Source organism: Triturus cristatus, chromosome 1_1, assembly GCF_964204655.1.
Source record: "Triturus cristatus chromosome 1_1, aTriCri1.1, whole genome shotgun sequence".
Taxonomy (NCBI): domain Eukaryota; kingdom Metazoa; phylum Chordata; class Amphibia; order Caudata; family Salamandridae; genus Triturus; species Triturus cristatus.
Window position 1 is genome coordinate 1,222,939,367 of NC_140579.1, and position 18,701 is coordinate 1,222,958,067.

At 47.3% G+C, this 18,701-nt stretch overlaps 1 protein-coding gene across 2 annotated transcripts in view; it reads right to left on the reverse strand.

Moving 5' to 3' along the window:
- Window positions 1-3,472: 3,472 nt before the first annotated feature.
- Window positions 3,473-18,701, reverse strand: part of LOC146871862 (G protein-coupled receptor 61-like) — a 178,033-nt gene continuing 162,804 nt past the window's right edge. For both annotated transcript variants that reach the window (XM_085652030.1, XM_085652038.1), the window contains exon 2: window positions 3,473-6,282. In XM_085652030.1, coding sequence (XP_085508156.1) covers window positions 4,517-5,887 — 1,371 coding nt within the window. In that variant the 5' untranslated portion in view covers window positions 5,888-6,282 and the 3' untranslated portion in view covers window positions 3,473-4,516. The remainder of the gene's footprint in view (window positions 6,283-18,701) is intronic.

Below are 18,701 nucleotides of genomic sequence, written 5' to 3' on the forward strand. Positions count from 1 at the left end.
ACTGTCAGCTGTCAGAAAGCTTTTGATGACCTAAAACAGGCCATGTGCTCTGCTACAGTGCTCCAAAGCCCCAACTACTCCAAAGAATTCATAGTTCTAACTGATGCATCTGAGGGGGGGGGGGGTAGGTGCTGTATTATCACAACTGAATGAAGAGGTCCAGGATCAACAAGTAGCTTTTATTAGCAGAAGGTTGACCCCCAGAGAGAAACGTTGGTCAGCCATAGAGAGGGAGGCCTTTGCTGTGGTCTGGGCCTTGAAGAAGCTGAGGCCATACTTGTTTGGCACTCACTTCATTGTTCAAACCAACCACAAGCCCCTCCTATGGCTAAAACAGATGAAGGGTGAAAACCCCAAACTACTCAGGTGGTCCATTTCCCTACAGGGTATGGACTATACAGCGGAACATAGACCTGGGAGCAACCATGCCAATGCAAATGGCCTCTCCAGGCATTTCCACTTAGAACATGAAGACTCAACTGGTCAAGGTTAGTTTAATGTCCCTGCTTTTGGGGGGGGGGGGTATGTAGGAGAGTGGCATCGACTGCATAGTTGCCCCCACCTTTTTGCTGATGTTTTGACTGTTTTCTGACTCTAGCCAGGCTGTGGCCCTGCTATCAAGGACCCCAGCCTATCTGCTTCCTCTCTAAACTGATGTGAGTACCCTAGGTACATACCAATTGAATACTGAGGGCACCCTATTAGCCCCTTGTAGATTGTACCCAAGGTACCCAGGGCATGGGACCCTCAGAGGCCTACCAGGGGCTGCAGCACTTATTGTGCCACCCCTGGGACAGCCATACAAACTGACACCACCAGACCATTACTGTAGTCTGAGTAAGGTGGTGCTTGTACCCCTTACAGGGATATAGGTATCCTGTATCCCACTTAATACAACACATATATCCTCATAGGTCACCCCAAAGGCAGGCCTTGCTAATCCTACAAGGCAGGGTGCTGAGATATGTGTGAGGGGGAACCCCTACCTGAGTAGGGCCCCTCTGCAACCTTTGTTAAAACTATTTCTGGGTTGTTTGTAGTGCAGCCATACCATATACTCTTAACCGCATTATAAGTTATCGCGATAGCGTGATAACTTGAGAGTGACTGCACAGAACCATGTCATGTTTGGTGTCAAACATCGTACCCCCAATCCAGCCATGGGAGTGAGGGCATGATTCTCCCATGCTAGAGGGGTGATATGGTAAAAGCGGCAGATTTTAGACACCAATTTAAAAGTGCACACGTAGTACAAAATGGATGCTACCCGCCACCCACACGACTCTGGCTGCCTGTTGCTGGGCAGAACTCCAGCCACGGCAGCTGGACAATAGGGATCTTATTGCAGTGAGGTGTTCCAACCTCCCCAGACAGACTATGTGGATTGGAACTGGGTGGGTGCACCATAGGATGTCTTTCAAACTTGCACGTAGGCTTCTCCAGTGCCTACTTCTGCATACTCCGCCTCGAACCGGTTCAGGGGCATCCTGTCCCCTGCCCAGGCGGGAAAACACACAAAGGGGAGAGGGTGTAGCCACCCTTTCCCGCCTGAACTCTCATTGGTGGGCTCTGATTCAGACACTCCCCTAATCTCTGGATAAAGGTGGGTGCAGGGTCCCCAGAGCCTCAGATTAATCTTGGACTTCAAAGACTTGAACCTTCGAAGAGCTGCCGCACAGCTGAATGAAGAAATCTCCCTTGGGGTAAAGGAGTTACACTGCAAGTGACCCGGTTGGAACTCCGCTGCTCCTACGGATATCAAAGACTTCTGCCTACCCTGAGGTGGGTTTCCAAACATCCCAGAGGCCAGTGAGTGCGCACAGCAAAGCTCAGCACCGTGAACCGAGAAAGCCAATACCCCAGGACATCGGCCACCTCTTGCACAGCACACGACCCCGACCAGTGGGGAAGTTGTGCTTTGGCCCATCATTAAGCCAACCTCTCAGCATTACTTGTGCCAAAGGACGACGCTCCAGCCCGCTCCGGCGACCCGTGGGCTCATCTTTACGCACTCCAAATTGCTGCCTCCCGCGGTCCCTTGTCTCTCGACTGGTGGGCCCTAGCGGAGGTCAATCTTTACTTTAAAGGGCTCCCCTGGTTGCTCCAGGCCTGCTCTACCATCTCCTCGCTGGAGACCTCGTGGGTCTGCACCGTAGCTGTTTTCTGATTCTTGCGTGGGTTGCGGTTGCCAAGGCTTAGTGGATCCAATCCGGACACTAACACCGCAGCGGCCTTCATCCTTCGTGGGACAGTCGCCCTCCAGAAGCTGGCCTTCCTTGAAGCCTCCTGGACCCCGTGGCTGCTGATCCAAGCTACCCGTCTTCAACCTGAAAACACCCGACATTGAAGGGCTCTTTCTCTTGAGCTCCCTGGTCACTGGCTAGTGACCCATACTCTGTCCCCTCTGCTTTCAGGTCCTTACCTTCAAGATCTACATCTTCAATCTGCACGACATCGACGACGCTTCACGCCAGCAGCAATTCTTCACTTTTTTCCATTGAAAACGAGACATCGACCCGACACCAAAAACGACCTATGCACCGGTTTCCCTGGGGCAGGTAACAGGGGTACCTCGGTACTCGCGTGGGTGTGGGCCCTCCAAGAGCTTAACTCTAAACTCCTGAACTTGAACTCCTGCTAGAAGTGTCCAGGTTCTTGTAATTTCCAACCGCGACATTTCCCATAGGGTTTAATAGGGATCCCGACTGTAGTTTAAACACTGCACATGCTTCTCGTGGGTCCCCTTTCTCACTACCTTGGGTGGTTTCGTAAGGGGCCAGCGATCCTAAGTGCCCTAGGCACTGTCTGTAGAACTCTTGTGGTTCTTATACCACTTTTTTAATATATGGTTTGGTCCCCCCCTGGGGCCCAGTGATTCCAGTGCTATTTATTGTTGTTTAAATGCTTTATTGAATTGTATCTTTACCTCCAGCCCCACAAGAGACTAGTGGGATTTGTTCTTAGAATAAATACATATATTTTGAATATATACCTGTGTGGACTACTCTTTCATTTGGTCATTCAAGAGGTTATCCATGGTAAAACAATAAGCTTAACACTCCTTCAAGACTTAGCCTGAAGGCTGCTCTCCACAGCTACCACTAGGATAGCTTTCTTTAAAGGTTGTCTTTTAACCTATCACCATAAGAGTCGAATTGGACTGGTGCAAGGTGTCCCCTATTACTAGTGGACAGCATAGGCCAGGCCAACTTCTCACAGAACGTTACTTTTTTTTAAGATATTGTCCTTACTTACTGTGCTCCCTGCTTCTCCCAGGAGGCTGTACTTCACCAGGTCCTTTCTGAGCCCTCTCATCAGATTGGACTGCACCCAATGCTTGCTCTAGCCTGTCTCTTAACAATTACATCACTAGTGCCTCTCTTGAATTCTTCCATTGTGCCAAGAAAGTATATGAAGTATAATCATCTATATATCAATCCCACAGTGTTTGATCTAACCCACATCTGTGTGTCCTCTCTCAGTATGCTGGGCCTTGCTATGAGTTTTCCCCACTTCTCTTTGGATAACAGACCAAGAGCCATCCTGCATCTCCCAGACAGTGGTTCACAATAATATACTTACTGAAATGTTGCAGGAGTTTGGCCTTAATGATGGCTTTCCATGAGACTTATAGAAGGTTGGCTCTGACCTCTCAGGCTTCAAGTATTGCCGTTGCAGACTTTCCTTCAAGGTTTGCTGTTACAAATGGACTCCCTTGACTCTCCTAGCAGTCTGTCCATTACTGAGGACATTCCCTGACTTGCTTAGGAGTTTGGTCCTGAGTGAGGGCCTTTCCTGACTCTGTCATATTGTTGTCTGACATCCTGACTCTTCCAGGATGCCATCACTCACAGTCAATGTTCTAAGTCTCCCCGAACAAAGCTCATTGACAATTAGACTTCCATTACTACACCATGATGCCAGTCATCATGGAGACCCTTCCAAGATTTACTCGTGAAGACTCACTTTCTGATTAGAATTGCCCCACCCCTGGTTTTTCTCACTTCTACTAAGAGGTTAGCCCTCACCAATTGCCTTTGGTTTACTCGCCTAGGGTGTCAGGCCTCAAATGGGGCCCTTCTAGATTCTCCCTAGCCTCTAGACCTCCCTGACAGAGCTCTTTCTTTAACTTTCCGAGAAACCTGACCTTCACCCAGTCCTTTCCAGTCTCTCCCCTCACTGAGGACTTTCCCCAACTTTCTCAGAAGGTTGACTTTTACCTAAGGCCCTTTCAGTCTCCTACAGAATGCTAATCCTCACTGAAGGGCTTTTCAACCTCTTCCACAATGCTGAACCTCACTCAGAGACTTCTCACCATCTCAAGGAGCATCAGAGACATCATTATTCTAAACAAATATGTGAAGCAGAGAATAAGAAAGAGACGTTTCCCTCATATGTGGGACAAATACTGTATTATGGTCAAGATAGAGATTCCTAAGGAAAGAGTTGAACAGCATCACTGCTGCCTTCAGCATTATCACACATCAGTCTATGAGATTGTCGAGTGCAAAGATTGTCACCGTTCAGTTTTTGGGGAGCACACCGTCCGTACAAAGTTCTGGGTGGCAGTTATGTTGTTATTCATCTGGTGGTCAAGAAACTCAGATGTTTCTTCTGCAATCTGCCCAGGGATTCGGAAGTGAATGATAGGGTGATCCCTCTTTGGGCTAGGGTTTGTGTGAACATTCCTGGTGTCACTGTCACAGCCCGTACCTTGGAGGAACTGAAGGAAGTTCTCCTCGATGGAGCCATCCTGGCTAGGCAACCTTAGGTCTTCCTCTGGTGTCCTCTTGAAGAAGCAGCGTAGGTGCTTGCTAAGTTCTCCACGAATCTGTCGGTTTAAGCAACCATAAAAGAAGGGGTTGGAAGTGAAGCACAGATACCCAATCCACGTCACCACCACCTCCACCTGTCCTCCACGAAAGGACTGAGAGCTCAGTGCAGAGTAAAGATGGAATGAAAAATATGGCATCCAGCAGAAGAGGAATTGTCCACCCACAGCTACAAGGATGACGGCTGCCTTCCCACCACCAAACATCCTCTGAGGAGTAGTCCTCGGAGCCCCTGAGTTGGTCACCATAGTAGACCTGCTATTCAGAGACTCAGACCTTTGGCGTGGGGTGTCCATCCATGTAGGCAGTGGCCCGTGATGTAGGGCAGCCACTCTAGCTACTTTAAACATGTTGCAGTAGACAACAAATATGATCATGATGGGAAGAAGGAAGTAGAAAACAGAGAAGAAAATGATGAAGCTCTTGCATGAAGTGCTCCTGCTCCACTGCAGAGAGCAGTGGTGGCGGCCTTCATGCTCAGCTGAGGCAATGAGGAGTTCTTGGGAACTGAAAGTCAGAATGGGGATCAGAGACATGATAACAGATTTAATCCACACGCCAACTAAGACAGACACTACTAGACCCACTGTCATCTTGACCTCGTACCTCATCGGATGGACCACATAGTAGTATCGTTCAATGTTAATTGCCGAGATAGACAGGATGGACATGCTGATGAAGCAAACACTCAGGAAGAGATACACCCTGCACATGGCATCCCCAAGTATGGTGTTGTCAAAAAGGTTGCAGGTGGATAGCATGGCAATCGGCATGAGGGTCAAGGCAGCCAAGAGGTCCACCAGACAGAGATGGAAAACAAAAACAAACTTCCTCAGCGCTGGGGTCCTGATGATGACTGCCATAACTGCTACGTTGCCAGCAATGGCCACCAGGTCAACCAGGAGCATGAAGAAGAGGCCAACTAACTCGGATGCCACATCCCGTTCCCCGGCCCCCAGGGTGGAGTTGGAGTGCATAGAACTTGGAGGCTTTTGGTAGGATCTTGCAGGTCTAGAGGAGTTCCACATCCCTTGGGTGGGAAGTGAGGGCTCCATAAAAGCTTGATTGAGAACCTCACAGCTCGTCTCTTCACGGGCCCATCACCCATCCTATTCAGGTTCACAGAGGAGACTCATAGAGAATTGTACAAACTACGAAGTAGTACAAGAGGTAAAAGTATCGGAATCATAATCACTTTCATCACATCATTTTAGTCAGGTCTGCCCCTCCAGTCACTTTTCAAAAAGCTCTGTAACAGCTCCTCCATGGTTACTGCTCCTAGTCGTTCTTGCTTTAGCTTTGGAACTCCGAAGAAGCATCCAGAGTGATGTAAGAAGTTTGCATTTGCTTGTGGTTTTTCATGTGTAGAAGACAAACTCCTGGAAGGTTGGCATTTGTTAGCAGCTAAAGGTTTTCACATGTTCACCTTTTCCAGACGAGGAGTAGGACTCTAAAAAAAGAAAAGTGTGTTAGTGGGTAATCAGAGCATAGCCAAAGCCTCAGATAACCTTCTCTGTTCTATTCCCATGCTAATAGTTACTGTCATGTATCTGCCTTTAACCAACCACCCACATAATTAACTAACCTCTGTCTGTGTACAGCCAGCATGTCAGATTCCCTGGGAACGCCAGTAGATTCAAGATACTTTTCCAGGAAGATGGTGCTGTAAAGGATGTTATCATGAATGGCCTCTGACAACTGATCTCTCCTAAGTCTGAGTAGTCTCTGTTCCATACGGAGAAAATCAGCTGCTTAGTACCATACTAACCACTCAGCAATGTGATGAAGTAACACAAACTCTATACTGATTTAACCCTTTTCTGATAAGAAAAATATAGACATCTTTTTAAAAAATTGGAAATGTTTCTTCACTTGCTTTCTTAACAGAGCATGTGCCAATTACTCTGCAGGACTCGAGCGAGATGACAGCAGGATTCCAAAGCTCCATCATTACCTCCACCTCTTTTCCATAAGGCCACAGCAACTGGGCAGAGAAACTCTTCCGCAAGAGGATCTGCTCTACGGGAAGACATGCACCCAGAGATGGGTCTATCCATCAGTTACCCAATTATGTTTTCTTCTATTGATGTCAAACTCATGGGGAGTACAGATTCCTCCCCTGCCCCATCTCTATTGTGCTCTACTTCAATCCTGATGGTATAAAGATGGTTTGCCCTTCATTTTTTGCTTCAGACCTAGGCCGGACAAAAACCGGCCAGGAATGGAGATCTGACCAAGGCACTGATGGAGTTCATAATTTCTTGTAAATGTGGCACTCTATCATGTACAAGTGAGCGTGGTCAGTAATATGTAATAACCCCCGTCCCTTTTTTTTTGGTTCTATGCATTCATCAGAGTTTGGCTGGGTAATGTGCTTCCATCCGGAGTCCAGTGATAGAGCATGGGGAGATGATTTACACAGAACCACTTCTATTACCGGGGGACTCTGACAACTGGGGGGACTGCATTGACCATTGCTTAGAAAGTGTGAAGCGGCCCATACATTTACTTTATAATGTTACGGTATCTTTAAAAAACTGAAAATGGTGCATAAACATCACAAAAGGAGGTGATTTAAATGCGAATTAATGTAGCAGCTGAATGCTGAGAGTGGAAAAGGGTCACCATTTTATCCATATAGTGGCAAAGTGACTGGGTACACCTAAGAGTCTTCACTTGACATTTTCATGAGTCCTAAATAATGTGCTTGACATAACCTAGTCTCCCTGCTTGGAACCTTTAAGATGCTGACAGCCATCCAGGCACTCTTTGGGTAAGTATTAACCACAGACAGTTCAACACACAAACCCCAAAAGCCAGCAATGGAACGCATCGAAGTTAGCGCCTGGAGTTCTTACAAATGTAAAAGGGTCATTCAGGGTTGGCCACCGACCAACACCTTTATTTCAATTGTGGCTTTTCACGAGGAAACCTGTAGCTGCCTTGGGGCACTTCCCCAGTTTATAAACCTCACAAAATGAGAGGGTGACCAGCAAGCCCAGGACCCAGTGACACGAAGGCTTGATCCTGCACAAGCACTTGAGAAATCTACCCACGCCCCTAGACTTCACGCTTTTGATAAATAATCCCACTCTAACCTGCATGGAGGTCAAGGCAGGGCAGTGGTACATTTGAAACACTGTGCCTAATGATGGTTAGGAGCAGGCAGGGGTATATTAAAATGCTGTGCCTCGTGATGGTTAGGAGGGGGCAGCGGTACATTAGAAACACGGTACCTCATAATGATTAGGAGCGGGCATGGGTACACTAGAAACGCTGTGCCTCATGATGGTTAGGAGCGGGCAGGGCGAGTCTTGTCTTCTGATGGATCATTGCTAGAATGGCTGGCTGGTCTCTGCAATGTCTTACTTTAATCAGGGCAGCATTGCCTCAATCCTACTTGACATTTCACAGAAGTCTTCCAAGGAGGAGCAGGGCATGAGGTCTGGGGATCTCCTGGTACAGGTAGTGATTGTAGTCCCAAAAGAATTCAAAGGCAAACGTTGGAAACACAATCTTCAATACCTTATACCACATCAGCATTTACATAACATATGTATTGGTAAAGCACATGTTCACCCAGAAGTGTATATTGGTGCTAAATAACATACGTTTATTGTTACCCAAGTCAATGGTACTAATTTTATTGACCTCAGAAGGACGAAAGGCTGAGTGCGCCCGTCAGAATTTGAATCTGTGACCATGAGGTCAAACACAGGCCTTACAGTGGAACACACTGGTCCACTAAGCCAACAGACCAGCATTCTCTCGCTACAATTTCATTGGGGAAACAGATCCTGTTTCTCTGTCAGATCAGCGTAAATCCAACCTATATCAAATCTATGCTTTCCATTCAAAGATGGAATACACATATCCAGGGAAAAGGAGAGCGGGCACAAGAGAGGAAAAAATAGATATACTTCCTACCAGTATAGAGAGGTCATAGGGGAGGGTCACCTAATTTGTTCCAAATCCTGACATACAATGTGATTCAGGAACCAGGGCCTTTGTCCTGATATCTTGTGTTCTACAACCCTAAACTAGTTCGAGTCCTTATGACTAGGGGTCAATACACTCCATCTGTTTCTCTGTACGGGTAAGCAGGGCCAGCAACAATCCACCCGCCCAAATACTCTGATACCCAGAGCCAAAACTGTGTCGACAGCTCTTTTGTACTTCGCTTGATCCTGCTCATGAGCAGCGCTCCCTAAACCCTGCTGCTGTAGTTCAGCCTCCGCGCCATCTGTCTATGACATCCGCTAGACTCTCCATCTTGGCTGGGAGGACGCCCTGTCTTGCTTCACTCTTCAGTTAGGGCTGGAGAGTAATAGATGTCTCTCTGGTTGGCTGCAGGAGGTCTGGTGGGATTAGCAATGTTCTTCTATGATTGAAATGTGGCACAGCTTTTTGGGGGTGGCCTTGCAGGAAGGTCTTTCTCGAGCACCCTTGTAGGAAACTCAGAGAAGTGCAAGTAAAACATATCAGGTTCAGAGGATATGTGGGTCCTTTTTGAGGACTCACGAGCCCTCACACATCCCTTCTTTGTTACAGAGGGCCAGATCAGGATTTTCCTTTCTTCATACAGCCCAGCAAAGATGGCCAAAATAATGAATCTGGGGAGAGACTAGCCCAATCTAAAATGGCTCTGCAAACATATGGCATGACAGCACTTCCTGCTTCCTGTTTACTGCTGTAAAAAGAGAACTGTTTTTCCATCTATGGCTGCATCGCAATGCAGCAGTAATGTTTTTGGCATTCTCATGTCCACTGCAGTATATGTGTGTGTGTATATAGATATCTATCTATCTATATATTCACTGAAAAAACCATGGGTTTCAGGCACGTTATAGTTAGGAATTAGCATTTAAAAAACTTTAGAAATTCACTGAAAAAACCATAGGTTTCAGGGACGTTATATTTAGCTGGGCTTTTTGCTCGTACAAAACCATTGAAATTCCCCCGTTATAGTTAGTTCAGCTAACTATAACTCGCGCGCCCACAATGCACTGCTGATGACGTCACATATTACATCAATCATGACATGGTCAGTGACATCACTGATGACATCATCCAGTGAATGTGTGTTTTTCTGAAAATGAAATATGTTTTATATATGTATATCTCAAGGTCGATGGAAGAATAAATGGGTATATAAGTGTCTAAATGGATGGTTTGTTTTTGAAAAATTCATTGTATAACTGACTGATTAAGTGTATCTTAGTGAATACATGGCTTAGTGAGTAATGTTTAAATATGTAAATATCTGTATCAGTCTCTCACTTTGTGTATAAGTGGCTGCATGGGTTGGTGAGTAGCTACATGCGTGTCTATATAGGTTATTAGTTGTTTTTTTGAGTATCAGTATGAGTGTCTGAGTGTCTGAATGGTTCGGTGGGGGGTATTACGTAGTGCATAGGTGCGTGAATGAATGACTCACTGTTTGTATGTGTTGAAGACAGAATGTGTGCAGGACTGTATGGGTGGATGAGTGTGTGCATGGGTGTGTTAGTGAGTGAATGACTGTCTCAATAGTGTCTTTATGAGTAACTACATATGTTTTAAACTAGTATATGTGACTATTGGTGTATATAAGTGAGTAAATGTGAGAGTGAGAGATTGGAAGAATCCCTGTATGAATAAGTATGTGTTTCTATAAGTGATTGTTTAAAAGACTAAGTATGTGTAAGTTTCTGTAGAAGTAAGTGTGGTGGTGTGTGTATAACTGTATATGCAAGTAAATGGATGTTTGATTCTTTATTAGCATGAGTGACTATGTGTGTGAGTAACTCTATGGATGAGTGGCGTTGTGTAACAGGATGTATAGGTGTATGAGTACATATGATGAGTGAGTACATGTATGAGTGACTGTATAGGACTGTTGGTGAATGAGTGGATGTGTATTTGGATCTTAGAATTACTGAATAGGTTGTTGTAACTGGTATTGGTATGTCCATTGTTTTGAAAATGTTAGTTTCTATTTTTGAATGTGTGTATCAAAGGTTATATTAGGGTGCGAGGAGGTCTGCCACTCTATCACAAGGATGATGTCATCAGTGATGTCATGAGTGATGTCATTTGAGATGTCATCAGTGATGTCATGAGTGATGTCACTGACCATGTCATGAGTGATGTAATATGTGACGTCATCAGCAGTGCATTGCGGGCGCGCGAGTTATAGTTAGCTGAACTAACTATAACGGGGGAATTTCAATGGTTTTGTACGAGTGAAAAGTCCAGCTAACTATAACGCCCGTGAAACCTATGGTTTTTTCAGTGAATTTCTACGTTTTTTTAAATGTTAATTCCTAACTATAACGTGCCTGAAACCTATGGTTTTTTCAGTGAATTTCAAAGGTTTTTTAAATGCAAATTTCTAACTATGCCTACAGAGATAGGACATGTGAAGAAAGAAGAGAAAACACACAGAAAGAAAAAAAAGAAATGCAGAAAGAAGCAACAGAAGTCCTCAAAGACGAAGAAAAGTGCAGGAAGAAGGATAACGTGCAGAAAGAACAAACAGAAGAGCAGAAAGAAGCCTTGTTGCAACATCATCCTGTACCCTCAACTTTTTCAGACGGATACTGGTGGTAACGGAGTCTGACTAACCAGTCCTAGAGCCAGTGCTATGTTAAAAGACACTCAGAATACAGTGAAAACACCTACATACTCTAGGGAACACTATGTGTTGGGGTCCCCCTGTGATTAGCATGACCTCCTCTGTAAGCCCCAAGTATATAATAGGGCAGGGGGATTAAACCTACCTCTTAAAACGCGCCACAGGGTGTGTTTGCACACGTCACCTCAGGCTCCGTCCCCTCCCTTCCCCACTGTGTAAACACGCCCTGTGGCCGTTCTGAGTTGGGAGATTAAGTCCCCTTGAATCCTGAAGGTCCCTAGGGGCAAAATAGCCCACTAGGTATGTCCAGTAAGCGCCATTGCAGAGAGGTATAAAAAGGGGCACGGCCTGCACCACCTCTCTGCAACGCAGAGCAGTGGCGCTTACTGGAAGCATCTGGTGGGCTAGTTGGCCCCCAGGGTCCCTTCAGGATTGAAAGGGATTTATTTCCCTAACTTAAAACGCGCCACAGGGCGTGTTTGCACACGTCACCTCAGGCCCCGTCCCCTCCCTTCACCACTGTGTAAACGCGCCCTGTGGCCGTTCTGAGTTGAGAGATTAAGTCCCCTTGAATCCTAAGGCTCCCTAGGGTCAAACTAGCCCACTAGGTACCTCCAGTAAGCGCCACAGAGCTGCGTTGCAGAGAGGTGTAAAAAGGGCCGTGGCCTCAGAACACCTGTCTGCAACGCAGCTCCCTGGCACATACTGGAGATACCTGTTGGGCTAGTTGGCCCTCAGGGACCCTCAGTATTGAAGGGGAATTAATTCCCCAAATTACAACTGGCCGGGGGGCGCGTTTGCAGATTGCTGTAAGGAGGGGGCGTGGCCTCCGGCGTGATGCCGGTCTTTTATTTATTTTTTTAAGAAGGAGGGCTGTGTGGCCCCCCTTCTTTTTCTAATTTATTGGCCCTGGGGATCCCATCCCCCAGGGCCTGCCCCCTAATTAATTTTTTTGAAATTTTTTTTTTGGAAGGGGGCCGCGTGGCCCCCCTCCCAAGGCCTTAATCGGCCCTGGGGACCCCAACGCCCGGGGCATGTCCTTTATTTTTTTAAATTCTTTAGGAGGGGGGCTACGTTGCCCCCCTCCTCAGGCCACTAAAGGCCTCAGGGACCCCATCCCCCGGGGCCGGCCTTTGTTTTTTTATTATTTAAAAAAAATATATATATTTATAGAAACACCTAGGACATGCTGGACAAACCGTATGTACCTATCACCATGACGATTTGCGTGATATTCATTAAAAGGCGACTATACATACAATGAATCCACGTGGAATGTATTTACACCGCTAGTGAAGCTCTGACGTGTCTGACGCCCTACCGTGCCTAATCCTGGCGCCCCCATTGGTGGGTTCTCTCCAAGTAGACACCCTTGTCGTTTATTTATACAAACATGGGTAGCTATTGACGGGCACATTTAATACACACGCACACCAAGCCATTCAAAGGGGATTCGACAAAAATTTGACAAAAACTATGCAAGAAATCCCCTCACGGTTAATAAAACACACATCCACCGCCGGATGTGTAATACTTTTTATTTTACTCTCTGGAAAGGAGACAAACCTCACCTGAGAGTCACAGCGCATTCCTGGCTGAGCCCAATGCTGTGTTACACCCACCAGTGCCCGCCGAGTGCCACACACCTCTGTGTTGTATTCCACCAGCTAGTGCGTATGCTATGACACTCTCTAGCACATGTGCACTGTCACACCACCCCGTGAATATGTCATGCCACACTTGCCTTCGCACGGGTTATATTGCCCCACATAACGTGCCTTCCTCGATGCCTATGTTATAACGCACAGCGCTATGCCATACATATTACAATCTGAGATCCATATCTTTGTCACAGTGCATATGCAACGTTACACTTCCCAGCACATATTTTATATTACAACTTTAGGGACTAGTTAGGTTATACAACACTGCCCTGTGCATATTACACTCCAAGGCGCATATCGCATAGCACGCGCTATTGCCTGTGCTATCTTGCGCTCTCCAATGAATCTGTCATTGCGCACAATGTATTGCATATTATATTTCACGCCCCGGTTCATTTTATATCACACTTTTTGGTGCATAGTTTATACCATACACTATATCTATGTTCTATATAACACTGCGTTCACCTACCGTTTTCACGGGCATTACATTTTGTGATGGAGGGTGGAGGGTCAGGGGGTGTTTCTGCCAAGTGAGCCCGGAGTCACAGTCACAAACGTCCTCTTCTTCCTGAATAAAAGTGAGATTATGCTGCATACTTGTTCATATTTTAAGTAGTTTGCACAGACACACATTTTAAAAACAATAAAGTTCCTAATACCCACCTTCTCTGAACAGTTAGCTTGCTGCCCCATCCACCTCCTCCCTATCCTCTGTTGTCTGAATCCATGGACTAGCCTCCTCCCTCCTGCCATGCATGGTCTGATGTGCTGCCACTGCCCTCCATTTAGCATGATGTACCAGTCCACTCCTCCTGCCCTCCATTGCCCAATTCTATGCTCCATCATTGACCTCCTGCTTAGCCTCTGTGCTTAGCTTGCTGCCCCTATTCTCCTTCCCCTTGCCCTCCGATGTCTTTGTGCATGCCCCTGCTCCATCCTTTTTGCCCACCATGTTCCATGAACCTGCCACTCCTATCTACTCTGAGTGTTCAGTGTTCTGTGGAGCTGCCACTCCCCTTCCACCTGCCTAGCATTGTCAGATGACTGTAACCTGTCCCTGCCACCTCCACCGTGCCTGTCCACATGCCATGCCCCTATCCCCATCCTCCTGTCCTCCATGGTCCAGTTTACTGCCACACCCTTCTGCCCTCCCTGGTCTGTTGTGCTGCAACTGCTCCTCCTGCCTGCCCCGCGCGGTCTGTTGTGAGGCCCCTTCCCCTGAACTCTCTTGTCTGTGCCTAGGTCCCGACCCTCCCTTCTATCCTCCATGGTCCTTTGTGCATGCCCCTGCACCCTCCTTCTTGCCCATCATAGCCATTGTGCTGCCACTAACCCTCCCGCTTGCCATGCATGGTCGTCTGTGCTGCCACAGCCCCTCCCACCTTCCCTGTGTGGTCAACTAGCTGCCCCTGACCCCCTTTCACCTTCCCTCCATGGTCTGTGTGTATGCCATCATAGTCTCACTGTTGCTCTCCATGGCGTGTCTTGTTTCTATGCCCATCCTGCCTGACCTCCATGGTCATCTTGCTGCTCCTGCCCTGCCCCCTTGCCCCCAGCCCTCTGTTTCCATGTGCAGACCCCTATTCCCTCCCTCCTGCCTTGTCTGTTCCATTGTAATGCCCCTGGTCCGTCCCTCCTGCCCTTTATGGTCTCTTATGCTGCAGCTTTCTCTCCTGTCTGTCCATTATGGTCAGCTAGCTACCATTGCCTCTTTCCCCTCTGTTCTCTGTTGTCCATGTCCATGGTCCTGTCCCCTCCTGTGAGAAGTTGGCCTGGCATATGCTGTCTCCTATTTATAGGGGACACCTTGCACCAGACCAATTATTGATGATAGGTTTAACACAACCTTTAAAGAAAGCTATCCTAGTGGTAGCTGTGGAGAGCAGCCTTCGGGCTAAGTCTTGAAGGAGTGTTAAGCTTATTGTTTTACCATAGATAACCTCTTGAATGACCAAATGAAAGAGTAGCCCACACAGGTATATATATAAAATATATGTATTTATTCTAAACAGAATCCCACAAGTCTCTTTATGAGGCTGAGGCAAAGTTACAATTCAAACAAGCATTGATAGATACAATAAATAGCACTGGAATCATAGGGCCCCAGGGGGGGACCAAACCATATATTAAAAAAGTGGTATAAGAACCACGACAATTCTACAGACAATGCCTAGGGCATTTAGGATCGCTGGCCCCTTAAGAATCCACCCCAGGTTATGAGGAAGGGGACCCACGGGAGGCGCGTGCAGTGGAAATAGCTGCTATCGGGATCTCTATTAAAGCCTATTGAGAATGTCGCGGTTTGATTTAAACAGATTAAAGTCACTTCTAGCAGGAGTTCAAAGTTAAAAACTTAGAGTTAAGCTTTTGAGGAGCCCACTACCACGAGAATACCGAGGTACCACTGTTACCTGCCCCAGGGAAGCCGGGTGCATAGGTCGTTTTCGATGTCGGGTCGCGGGCTGATTTTCAATGGGAAAATGTACAAAACTGCTGCTAGCCAAAAGCGTTGATGATGCTGTGAAGATTGAAGTTGTAGATCTTGTAGAGAAGAACCTGAAAGCAGAGGGGACAGAGTCTGGGTCACGGCACAGTGACCAGGGAGCTCAAAGGAAAGAGCCCTTCAAAGTCGGGTGCTTCAAGTGGAAAGAGGTGTAGCTTGGATCTGCAGCCATGGGCTCCAGGAGGCGTCAAGGAAAGCCAGCTTCTGGAGGACGACTGTCCCATGTTGGATGAGGGTCGCTGCGGTGTTAGTGTCCGGATTGGATCCACTAAGTCTTGGCAACCGCAACCCACGCAAGATAAACAAATTAGCTACTGGTGCAGACCCACGAGGTTTGTGAGAGGTCTCCTTTGGAGAGACTGTAGAGCAGGCCTGGAGCAACTAGGGGAACTCTTGGAAGTCGAGATTGTCCTCCGCTCGGGCCCACAAGTCGAGAGACAAGGGACCGCAGAAGGCAGCAAAATGAAGTGCGTAAAAGGGAGCCCACGGGCCACCGGAGGGGGCTAGGACGCTGATCTTTGGCACAAATGCTGCTTCGTGGTTGGCTCAAAAATGGGCCAAAGGACAACTTCCCCACTGGTCAGGGTCGTGTGCTATGCAAGAGGTGGCCGGTGTCCTGGGGTATTGGGAATCTCAGCACCCACGCGATCCACGTTGCTCAGACTTGCTGTGCATGCTCACTGGCCTCTGGGATGCTTAGGAAACCCACCTCAAGGTTGCTGGGAGTTGATAAAGTCCATAGGAGCAGCGAAGTTCCAACCGGGTCACTTGCAGTGTTTCAGGTGCCTGCCAAGCAGGGGGGTAACTCCTTTACCCCAAGGGAGATTTCTTCAGTCAGCTGGGCAGCAGCTTGTCGAAGGTCAAGTCTGTAAAGTCCAAGATTAATCTGAGGTTCTGGGGCCACGTTATTCACCTTTATCCCCAAGATTAGGGGAGTGTCCAGAGTAGTGTCCACCAATGAGAGGTGAGGCGGGAAAGGGTGGCTACACCATCTCCCCTTTGTGTGTTTCCCGCCTGGGCGATGGGCAGGATGCCCCTGAACCGGTTCCAGGCGGTGTATGCAGAATGTAGGCACTGTAGCTGCCTACGTGCAACTCTGAAAGGCAACATATGGTGCACCCACCCTGTTCCAATCCACATATCCTGTCTGGGGAGATGCTAGCACCTCCCTGCCACAGGAGCCCTATTGTCCAGCTGGCAAGGCTGGGATTTTCCCCAGCAACAGCCAGCCAGAGTCGTGTGGGTGGCGGGTAGTAGCCATTTTGTACTACGTGTGCACTTTTAAATTGGTGTCTGAATTCTGCCGCTTTTCCCATATCGCCCCTCTAGCAGGGGGGAATCGTGCCCCCATGCCCATGGCTGGACTGGGGGTAGGATTCCTACATGTTTGACATCAAACACGATATGGTTCTGTGTAGCCATTCTCAAGTTATCACGCTATCGCGATATACTTATAATGCGGTTAAGAGTATATGGTATGGCTACACTACAAACAACCCAGCAATGATTTTACGAAGGTTGCAGAGAGGCCCTACTCAGGTAGGGGGCCCCCCTCACACATACCTCAGCACCCTGCCTTGTAGGATTAGCAAGGCCTGCTATAGGGGTGACCTATGAGAGTATATGTGTTGTAATGGGGTGGGATACAGGGTACCTATATCCCTGTAAGGGGTGCTAGCACCACCTTACCCAGACTACAGTAGTGGTCTGGTGGTGTCAGTTTGTATGGCTGTCCCAGGGTGGCACAATAAGTGCTGCAGCCCTGGTAGGCATACTGAGGGACCCATGCCCTGGGTACCTAGGGTACCATCTACAAGGAACTGTCAGGGCATCCTCAGCATCCAATTGGTTTGTACCTAGGGCACTCACATCAGTTTTAAGGAGAAAGCAGATAGGCTGGGGTCCTGGATAGCGGGATCCCAGCCAGACTAGTCAAAAACCACTCAGATACCAGGCAAAAAGTTGGGGGCAACCATTAGTCAGATTCCACCTTCCTATACCTCCCTATTGCTTTCTATGGATTTTTGTGCTGCACTCCCGTCCCGCAGGCCCTGTGTGGTGTATTGTGCTGCTGCAAACCCTGATGCCTGCCCTGTAGGGTCAGTTTGGTGCACCTCTCCATGCCCCTCCTGTCCTCTGTTATCCGAGTCCATGTCCCTACCCCAATTCCTCCTGCCTACCATGATCCAATGTACCATACTTGCGAACATTTTGAACTTGGTAAGAGGGAGATTTTGAAAAAAAACTGGGGTATTGATTGTCCCCTTTGAGTTATATTGAAAAAAAGGAGATTGTCGATAGGAGACAGATCAAATAAAGCCCATTTGAGCTTTAAAAGATTGGACGTTTCCTGGCTGAAACGGGTCTTTTGGCATGTATGGTTGTACTACCACTGCCTCTTCCTTCTGCCCACAATGGTCTATTATATTGCCACAGCCTCCCTTGCCAGTCCTGTATTGTTGGTTTGTTGCCCCTGCCCCCCTTTCCACTGCCCTCCATAGTCTGTTGTGCTGCCACTGCCCTTCCTGCCTGCCCAGTGTGGTCAAATTGTTGCCTCTGCACTCTCCTACCTGCCTTCAATTTTCAGAGTCCAGCCCCTGGCCTCTGCCTCTCAACAGTATTACAATGAACAACTAGATTGCTAACATTCTATATTTATTACAAAAGTGTGGAACGCCTGATGTCTTCTTGATGTAATCAAAACTGTAATACCTAGAGCATTTCCTTTAGAAATTACATATATGAGAGGGTCTTATTTGCATCAAATTTATGGTTAGTGCTCTAAAAAACTAAAATGAGGACATATTTTCTGAGTTTTCAAATAGCGACAAAGAACTTTAAAATTATTTGTAATCTTTATGTTTTTTTGTCCAGTTGACCACTTGATTAAATGTTGCACCTAGGGGAGAGGATGTGGTGTTACTTCCAGAGCTGCAGACTTTGCAACTGGGGAACCAGGTTGGAGTTTCTGCTTCAGCTCAACATTCTGTGATTCTGGTCAAATCACTTAATCTCCCCATGTCTACAACCAAAATGAATTTGATCTTGTGTGATGTAACCAATGCTCATGTAAAGCACTCCAA